The 10408-nt window shown below is 39.1% G+C and overlaps 1 protein-coding gene across 1 annotated transcript; it reads right to left on the bottom strand.

Moving 5' to 3' along the window:
- Positions 1–8398: 8398 nt before the first annotated feature.
- Positions 8399–9101, bottom strand: LOC119815800 (spliceosome-associated protein CWC15 homolog). Its single transcript, XM_038332099.1, has one exon. It carries the CDS (start codon positions 9086–9088, stop codon positions 8399–8401), a length of 690 nt encoding a protein of 229 aa, XP_038188027.1. The 5' UTR covers positions 9089–9101.
- Between the last annotated feature and the right edge of the window lie 1307 nt (positions 9102–10408).

The raw sequence follows: 10408 nt of genomic DNA, 5'->3' as shown, positions 1-10408 counted from the left end.
GGTGGTGGTGGTGGTGATGGTGGTGTGTGTGTGTGTGTGTGTGTGTGTGTGTGTGTGTGTGTGTGTGTTGTGTGTGGACAGTGGAGTTTCTTCAGCTAAGGCACATGGAGTGGAGGCTGGAGAAGTAATAGGAAGAAGCTGGGATAAGTTATAACCCATAAAACCCATGCCCCAGTGACCTACCTCCTCCAGCTTTCAAAGAAGTTCCTTTACCCTCCAGTACTATAGCTATTTTCAGTCTGTCAGAGCATCCAAGTCTTCATTATGTCAGAGATTGATTACTGAGTTGTTTCTGGAAACCTCTCATGGACACCCAGGGGTGTACTTCTAAATTTCTAATCCTCCCAAGATCTAACCAACAGGACAAGATCAACCCATACTCCTTGTAAAAGTGTGACCCTGGAAAAACTATACTTGGGAGCTAATTCACACTTGAACTTGTCCACTTTTCTTGAGTGGGATGAAGCAGGGATGGCAGAATTAGTACATTTCCTACTGGCTAGATCCAGAAACTAGGTACATGGGGACTCAAGAACCACAGTAGTTGCCAGGAGACCTGTGAGTCTGTGGATTTCCTGTACAACATGGTGAAATTCTGAAGTCAGGTGCAATCTCTCAAAGGGTGTTCCTAACCAATACTGAGCATGGTGGTGGACAGTTTGGGGAATTTTGCTGGCCCTTACAACATGTTAAAAAAAAAAAAAAAAAAAAAAAAAAACGTGACATGCAAAATTCAAGATGTCATTGTTTTTTACCTCTGAGTAGAAAACACCATCCTGAGTGAGGTAACCCAGGCCCAAAAAGATGAACATGGGATGTACTCACTCATAATTGGTTTCTAGCCATAAATAAAAGACATAGAGCCTATAATTCATAAAAAATCCTAGAGAAGCTAAATAAGAAGGTGAATCCAAAGAAAAACATATAGTTATCCTCCTGGATATTGGAAGTAGACAAGATTGCTGGACAAAAAATGGGAACTTGGGGGTGGGATTGGGGGATGGGGAGAGAAAAGTGTGAAGTGGAGGATGGAAAGAGCTTGGGGGAATAGGATGGTTGGGATATAGGAAGGGTGGATATGGGAACAAGGAATTATATATCTTAATTAAGGGAGCCATTCTAGGGTTGGCAGAGACTTGACTCTAGAGGGGTTCCCAGGTGTCCAGGAAGACGCCCCCAGCTAGGTCCTTGGGCAGCTGAGGAGAGGGTGCCAGAAATGTCCAGATCCTATTGCCATACTCATGAATATCTTGCATATCACCATAGAACCTTCACCTGGCATTGGATGGAGAAAATGACAGAGCCCCACATAGGAGCACCGGACTGAGCTCCCAAGGTCCTGATGAGGAGCAAAAGGAGGGAGATCATGAGCAAGGAAGTCAGGATCGTGAGGAGTGCGTTTACCCATTGAGACAGTGGGACAGATCTAACAGGAGACCACCTAGTCCAGTTGGAATGGGACTGATGGAACAGGGGACCAAACCAGACTCTCTGAATGTGGCTGACAGTGGAGGAGGACTGAGAAATCAAGGACAACGGCGATGAGCTTGAACTCTACAGCATGGAGGGCTCACCGTGAGCCTTGTGAATTTGGTTGCTCACCTTCCTGGACTTAGGGGGAGCTGGGAGGACCTTGGACTTAACATAGTGAAGGGAACCCTGATGGCTCTTTGGCTTGGAGAGGGAGGGAGTGGGGGTATGGGTAGAATGGAGGGGAGGGAAGGTGGAGGAGGAGGGGAGGAGATGGAAATTTTTTATAAAAAATAAAGAATTAAAAAAAAACGTGACATACCAAAGACAACTATCCATCCTCTTACTCCTCGCAATTGGCCAATAAAAACCATGGGTAGTCTAATCCACAAGAAATAACACAATATACAGTGAATATACCATGGGATAACAAAAAAGTAGGGCTTCTAATCAGAGGCAGGTATCTCCTGAGACATGCTGAGCTCTATTCTGTGATGTTATTATCCTGTTGGAAAGAATCTTAAAAAAAATAAAAGAGTATGGCAATAGGATCTGTACATTTCTGGCACCCTCTCCTCAGCTGCCCAAGGACCTAGCTGGGGGCGTCTTCCTGGATACCTGGGAACCCCTCTAGAGTCAAGTCTCTGCCAACCCTAGAATGGCTCCCTTAATTAAGATATATAATTCCTTGTTCCCATATCCACTTTTCCTATATCCCAACCATCCTATTCCCCCAAGCTCTTCCCATCCTCCACTTCACACTTTTCTCTCCCCTTCCCCCCTCCCCCCACCCCACCCCACCCCCATGTGCCATACTCATGAATATCTTGCATATCACCATAGAACCTTCACCTGGCATTGGATGGAGAAAATGACAGAGCCCCACATAGGAGCACCGGACTGAGATCCCAAGGTCCCGATGAGGAGCAAAAGGAGGGAGATCATGAGCAAGGAAGTCAGGACCGTGAGGAGTGCGTGTACCCATTGAGATGGTGGGACAGATCTAACGGGAGACCACCAAGTCCAGTTGGAATGGGACTGATGGAACAGGGGACCAAACCGGACTCTCTGAATGTGGCTGACGGTGGAGGAGGACTGAGAATCCAAGGACAACGGCAATGAACATGAACTCTACATCATGGACAGGCTCACTGTGAGCCTTGTCAGTTTGGTTGCCCACCTTCCTGGACTTAGGTGGAGCTGGGAGGACCTTGGACTTAACATAGTGAAGGGAACCCTGATGGCTCTTTGTCTTGGAGAGGGGTGGAGTGGGGTTATGGGTGGAAGGGAGGGGAGGGAAGGGGGAGGAGATGGAAATCTTTAATAAAAAAAATGAGAAAAAAAATAAAAGAGCTAGTAGTTCAGTTCCTCTGGAAGATGGGAATCCATCTACCTCAAGATCCAAATACACTGCACTTTGGCATCTACCCAAAGGATGCTTCACCCTTCCATAGGGACCCTTTAGCAACCACATTCATTGCTGCTCTATTCATAATAGTCAACAATTAAATAACCTAGATGTCCCTCAAAAGAATGTAAAAAGAAAATGTAGTACATTTACACAATGGAGGTATTTCTTAGCCATTAAAACAAGACACCATGAAAATTGCAGGTAAGTGAATGGAACTTAAAAAATTCATCCTGAGTGAGAAACCCTGAACCAGAAAGACAAATACAGTATATATTTACTTATTCATGGATATTCGCTATTAGTAAATAATAACTAAACTATAATCTGTAGAACCACAGAGGTTAGGTATAGAGTAAGAACAGATAGATCTCCCAAGGAAAGGTAAATATAATAGATAGTTATTGATGGAGGGGAGGAATAGGGGAATCAAGCACACATGAGGAGGGGAGAGGGGGATGAAAGAGGGAATAAGGGGACAGACAGCTAAAGTTACAGGCCATTTGAGGGGTAGCATGGACACCTAATATAGGAGACGCTTCCTAAAATCTACACATATATGAAAGTGATCTGAATGGACTCACCAGATAATGGAGGAGAAAGCCCCATCCAACAGGCCATTGCTTGTCACCAAATAAAGTTTCCAGTGTTAGAATTGGGTTACAGCTAATTGAATTGTTGGCTAAAGGAGTTCCATGGAAACCTCTAAACAATCCAGTCTGTTGTCATGAGCATAGTCAGCTCTCCACAAACTGAAGGCGAAGCTCCCTCCCCCTCTCCACATTGAGGAAGACAACACTTGCACAAGTCATTGAACATGGGATGTCTCCATCAAATTTCTCCCCTCAGGGCTCAGGGAATCCCACAGAAGAAGTGCAAAGAATGTAAGAGTCAGAGGAGACAGAGGACACACAAAAAAGAAGGCCCTTTATATCAACAAGATTGATGCACATATCAATCAGCAGGCACAGCACCTTCAGGGGTATGCATCAGATGGGGCTTAGAACTGAAAAAATAGGGTATATGCCCCCATCCTTAGTGCAGAAGCTATATCCAATTGCAAATGAAAATTTAGTTTCAGTCAAGGGAGTCTCACTGTTGAAACTAATTACTCTTAAGTGAAGTAGACATGCCCAGCAGTATATGGCCAACAGAAAATGAACTCAATGTATCTTTTGAGGTTCCTTGTCTCACAATATCATGTCAGAACATTTCCATTAAAAATGATCTAATTTTTTAGTAATTTATATATTTTTCTTATCTCTTTTTAGATGCTGTGGGATGTTCTTCTGTTTATTTGTTGCTTTTATTGGCTAACTAATAAAGTTGTTTTAGCCAATGGCTTAGCAGAGTAAATCTGGGCAGGAAATCCAAACAGAGATATATAGAGAGAATAGGCAGAGTCAAAGAGATGCCATGCAGCTGCCAAAGGATGCAGATGCCCAGAACATTTCTAATAAGCCACCACCTTGTGGACATATACAGATTAATAGAAATGGGTTCATTTAAGATATAAGAGCTAGCTAGAAATATGCCTGAGCCATCAGCCAAGCAGTGTTGTAATTAATATAGTTTCAGTGTGGTTATTTGGGTCTGGACAGCTGAGAAGTGAATGAGCAATCTCTGCTTAGACTACAATTCCTTTGTGTATATATTATGGATTTAATTTAGTGTCTTCATAGGATTCCTGTGCTATGCAAATGAGTGGGTTTCTGTTTCTGGTGCTTTCTCTTGGGTTCTTTTCCTTTTGCTTATTTTGTCCAATTCCAATGTGTTAGTTTTTTTCTTTTCTTTTCTTTTATTATTTTCCCTTATAAACCTGTTCATTTTCTGATGAGAGACAGAAAATGGGTAGATCTGGATGAGAAGTTAGTAGGGAGGAATTGAGAGGATTATAGAGAAGGGAAATCAAAATCAGGATATATTATGTGAGACAGAAATCTATTTTCAATAAAAGGAATAAGTAAAAGGAGCCATGACTGGAGTTCAGACTCCATACCCACTTGGAACTGGTGATGTAAGGAGTTAGTTCTTTCACCTACTAAATAAATGCACAATCAATTTTCTGATTCTTGGAGTTTATAGACAGACCATATGAGCTGTGTTCCAAGTAGAATGACAATATCATTCTATCATTTTCACCAAGGGCAATTGTTAGTCATATTGGCTTATTGCCACAAACTTGGACTACTCTGGACAAGCATGGATGCAGAATTTCTCTAGACATAATACTCAGAACTAGCTAACACTCTTGAACTGTAAGATGTAACTGAGGTGAGCAGACATGGCCTGACTTCCAAACCTGTGAGAGGCATGCATGTAGCACCATGGCAGGGGGCAGCCAACAACACAACCAGGTAAGCTGTCGGTACATAAGCCAATGGCAATGCAGTCTTAGAATAAGGAAGTACATACATGCAGCAATGTTATATGATTTCTCCCTGCAATAACTGTGGATGAAACATCCCTGGCAACATTATCACATTGCAGATATGACCCTGTTGAAATATTTTTATTGTTCCTTCTGCCACGGGCTCTCCTCCCTACAACACTCTTTCGGATGTCAAATATTTTTACTTCAGAAAGGAGGTATCTGCAAGAAAAGTTCACAATTCCCTAGATGGTCAGTTGGAAAAGGTAAATAACCCATTCCTTTAGCATTATGAATTTATGTAATGGCCTACATACAATATCACAAAATATAGTTTACAGTAGAATCAATATTAACATTACTGTGTATACTTATAGATGTCTTGTTTACTTTTCTGTTGCTGTGAAGAGACACTGGCCAAGACAACTTATTGGAATTAAGTTGCTTACAGTTTCAAAGGGTTAGTCCATGATCATTATAGAAAGGAGAGTGACGGTAGACAGACAGGCAGGTATGATGCTGAATCTTTATTCCTGACCCACAAGCAGGAGGAAGAGATAGATAGATAGATAGATAGATAGATAGATAGATAGATAGATAGATAGATAGACAGACAGACACTGGGAATGGTAGGGGTTTTCAAAACCTCAAAGGCTACCCCTAGTGACATATCTTCTCCAACAATGCCATACTTTATAATCCTTCTCAAACAGTTCCACCAACTGTGGAACAAACATTTAAATATATAAACCTGTTTGGGCCATTCTCATTCAAAATACCACAACAGAAAAAAAATTAAATTATAATAAAATTGTAAGCCTTTGATCCTAGCACTTGTGAGGCAGAGGTAAGCCGGTCTCTGTGAGTTCAAGGCCAGTGTAGTCTACAAGAGATAATTCCAGAACAGGCACCAAAGCTACAAAGAAACCTTGTCTCAAAAATAAAACAAGCCGGGCGGTAGTGGCGCATGCCTTTAATCCCAGCACTTGGGAGGCAGAGACAGGCGGATCTCTGAGTTCGAGGCCAGCCTGGTCTACAAGAGCTAGTTCCAGGACAGGCTCTAGAAACTACAGGGAAACCCTGTCTCGAAAAACCAAAAAAAATGAATAAATAAATAAAATTGTAAATTATGAGACATTTTGTCTCAAAGCTTTATAGCATAGCTTTTCAGATTAATCTTTAGTGTTTCCAATGTAACAATAAGGAATTCTTTTCTTCATATTTTCTTATTTTTAAAAAAGAGACTTTCAAATAGTGTAATCAGAAATGATAGATGAGTGTGTGTTTCTATTTTCCTAGTTTATTAGAGTTCATAGAGAAGAAAGGTTATAGACTATTTTTCAAGATCATTATTACAGTTATCATTATTAATTTTCACCAGGAAAATCCATCTATTGAGTTGAATATTCTTGATTTTTACTTAGAGCAAGTCATTTTTCATTACCACATATCTCCAGTCTCCTTATCTTGCCTGAAAAAGAGGCAATAAGAATGATAAAAGTATGATATTTTTGAAATGTTTGTTGCAATACCAGAGAAAAGGAAATGCTCTGCTGGTAGGTATTCCTGTTCTCTGATCGACACTGCGGAATCTCAAAATTATTCAGACCAATTACGATAAAATTTGTTATTTTTCCTCAAATAAAATTATTGTGGAAAAATTATTTTTAGTCATAAATGCATTTTATTTTTTTATTTTTTATTTATTTATTTATTTATTTATTTATTTATTTATTTATTTATTTATTTTTGTTTTTCGAGACAGGGTTTCCCTGTAGTTTCTAGAGCCTGTCCTGGAGTATAATAACTTCTAATGAACTTCCAGTTCAAAATCGATGACCAAATATCACTCTAAACAAACAGTTAAGAACTGCTTATTCTGCCGGGCGGTGGTGGCGCACGCCTTTAATCCCAGCACTCGGGAGGCAGAGGCAGGCGGATCTCTGAGTTCGAGGCCAGCCTGGTCTACAAGAGCTAGTTCCAGGACAGGCTCTAGAAACTACAGGGAAACCCTGTCTCGAAAAACCAAAAAAAATAAAAAGAACTGCTTATTCTTAACCTTGAAGTGTACCTGCTAGTGCCTATGGACCATTGTCTAGGAAATAAAAATCATATTATGAAATATTTTGTTTTGTTAGTGCTTTTGAATTTTCATAAATTTAGATATTTTGTGTGACTGACTTACAGTTTTATAAAAGATGGATATAATTCTTATTTCTATTTTGTTGTGAAAATATTAAATTTTTTATTGCTAATTTAATATAGATATTTGTGACCTCATTCCCCACATCTGAAGTTCTGGGTTTTACTTTTATATCTGGCTTTTTATTTTTAAGTTTTTCCACTTTAAATTCATTTGTAATTAAAACTCAATTATAATTTCCCCCTTCCCTTTCCTCCTTCTAGCTCCTTCCATGTTTATCCCTTATTCTCAAATTAATAGCTTTTTAAAATTTAATTATTATTGCTGCACACACTTATTGACATATATGTATATATGCACAGTTATATAAATGCAACTTTTTGTCATATGTTAGCAGTAAACTATTTGTTAAAATTAGTGATGTCAAGAAAATGTGTAATAATTGACTAGCTAGCCATAGGCCCTCTATTTCTAAGACTTTTAGGCATCCTCCATTTAGGATTATCTGGTTCTACATGAGGATCCACCACTTTCCTGCCACATGCAGCTGGGTGGTGTCAACAAGAATAATTGCCTTGACATATACTGAGCAAAGACTATTAAGAAGAAATTACATCACCAAACACAAGAGAGATGACATTCATTTTCTCAGTGCCAAACTGCACAGATTTGGAATTACACAAGTCTTAATTCATTTACATTAATTTATAGTAAAAGAGGACAGGCTCCTGCAAAGCTACAGAGAAACCCTGTCTCGAAAAAACAAAACAAACAAACAAACAAAAAAAAGCGGTAAGTTTAAAATGAATTCTGGACTTCCTTTTTTCTTGTGGCACATCTATATAAACGCCCTTCCTCAGGCACATGTAAGGCTAGAAGTAGTTAGAATTTTACCCTGACCAATCTTTTTTTTTTTTTTTTTTTTTTTTTTTTTTTTTTTTTTTTTTTTTTTTTTTTTTTTTTTTTCCTTAACATTTCAGACTTTAATTAAGCACATAAAACTGTACTACTTAATATATGTCTCTATGAACTTCTTGTGAAACTCAGATCTCAGTGTGTCGTTTACAAATCTTTTATCTTTCTTCTGATCATCTATTCCTTTTGCACAGTTCTTAAAAACGACGTCATCGTCCCACCTTCTTTTAACCTTGAAGTTGGCCTGAGGCTGGGATGGGCCAGTGAGATTAAGGAGAGGGTTTCCACTCAGAATATTTTCCATGTGAATTCTCTCTTCTTCTGCTTTTTGTTCTTGTTCCTTCCTGGCCTGCTCCTCAGCTCTTTCCTTCTTGATTTTCTCCAGCTCTACCAGAAGAGCCGCGGTGTCATCATCGTCGCTCTCCTCTTCAAAGTCCTCATCATCCTCATCCGTGAGAGGGTCATCGCCATCAAGGTTGGCAGCGGGGATCTGGTCTAAGCGGGGCTTCCTGGACACGGAAGAGGAAGTTGTATGTTTTCGGGTCGGACGGTCCCTATTTTTTTCCCTTGCAGCAGCTCTCTCTCTCTCTTCCAATTCTCTCCTAAAGTCACGGTTGCGAACCTCTTCAGGAGCATCTTGTGTAGTTTGTCTGTATTTTATCTTTGTATGGGAGGGAAGGTCTCTGCTTGAATATTGCCTTGAGAGCTGGCTCAAATCCCCTTCTCCTTTTCCTCTTCCACCTCTGGCAGGTTCAAAAGTCGGTCTGGCTGCTGTTGTCATCTTTTATTCCAGGTGGGGACCGACGCAGTACCCTCCGAGGCTCACCCACAAACCATCGCAGCTCCAGCTACCCTGACCAATCTTGAGAGAGGTAGGACTCCTCTTGCCTTTGAAGCTCAGTTGGAATCCCACAGGCTATAAAAACATATGGTTAGAATCCACCATATATTTTGAAATTGGGTATTTTTTTTTCTAGTTAACACTTGTTGTCTACAGTATGGCTTCCTCCTTCTGAAGCTTGCTTTCTAAGATACATATTCATTAATAGGTGACATTAGAGCCTACTGACTTGTACTACTTACAAAATAGAATAAGTCAAGTACAAAAGTTTGCTTTAAGCCATAAAAAGCTGATTTATGATATACTTTTGATACTTAGGTAATTTAAAATTTTTTATTTTAATAAAAAATTGTCATAATAAAATGGTGTTTTACAGGTATTTATATTTATACAGACATGCATAAGCTGATATCCAAAAACTCAATGCATTGACAGAAATTTTAACATGTTAGGGAATTTTAGTGCCTAATATGTACTTAAAAAGTTTTTTCCTGAACTATTTTACTTTATGTTATTAATTTATTTTGTTTGGTTTTAATCTTTCAAGTAAGTCCATAGACCCCCAGATGGTTTTGAACTCCTTGTCATCCAGCTCTACTGCCAGAGTATAGGTAAATGCCACCGCAGCCAATTTCTGGCCTTAACTTAGAAAGCATGTACTGCATGATCTCAATACTAATACCAATAGAGTTATATTTAATTGCTTCTTATATACACTCCTATGAATTTACTTATCTGTTATTCATTCATTTATTTCTAAATAACAGTGACTTGGAAGGAAGAGCAAACTTGATTTTGAATTAACAAAATTATGTTTAGTCACATATCCACCATTTTAAGATTTTTAGAACAATTCTCATACTTCATTAGTTCATGCATTTAATTAATTTATGGAATTTCAGTAACTACTATTGTCATAGAAAAATCTATACCTCTGTTGACATTCAACACCTGTTGAGGACCTATTTCCTATGTTTTAATGAAGGAATAAGAACTTGTTGATCTTTCTCTGGCTGTAGGTAGGCAATGCAACCTTCCTAGAATTTTGAAAGGAACTTTTAGGAGATAATAGCAAAACATAATAGAATAAAATATGGCGATATAAAACAGAAGCTGTCTTTCCTAATGAAAGACAGAAAGGGAGAGGATCCAGTTGAAAATGGAGGTGAGGAAAAACTGGGAGGAGTAGAGGAACGGGAAACTGTTATCAGGATTTATTGTATAAGAAAATAATCTACTTTCAGTAAAAGGGAAAAAAGA

This window comes from Arvicola amphibius, chromosome 5, assembly GCF_903992535.2.
Source record: "Arvicola amphibius chromosome 5, mArvAmp1.2, whole genome shotgun sequence".
NCBI classification, from domain to species: Eukaryota; Metazoa; Chordata; class Mammalia; order Rodentia; family Cricetidae; genus Arvicola; species Arvicola amphibius.
Note: the sequence above shows the minus strand (reverse complement) of the source record. Positions and strands in the feature narration are given on the sequence as shown.

Coding starts and splice junctions, on each gene's coding strand:
- LOC119815800 (XM_038332099.1), bottom strand. CDS start 9,088: ATGACAACAGCAGCCAGACCGACTTTTGAACCTGCCAGAGGTGGAAGA.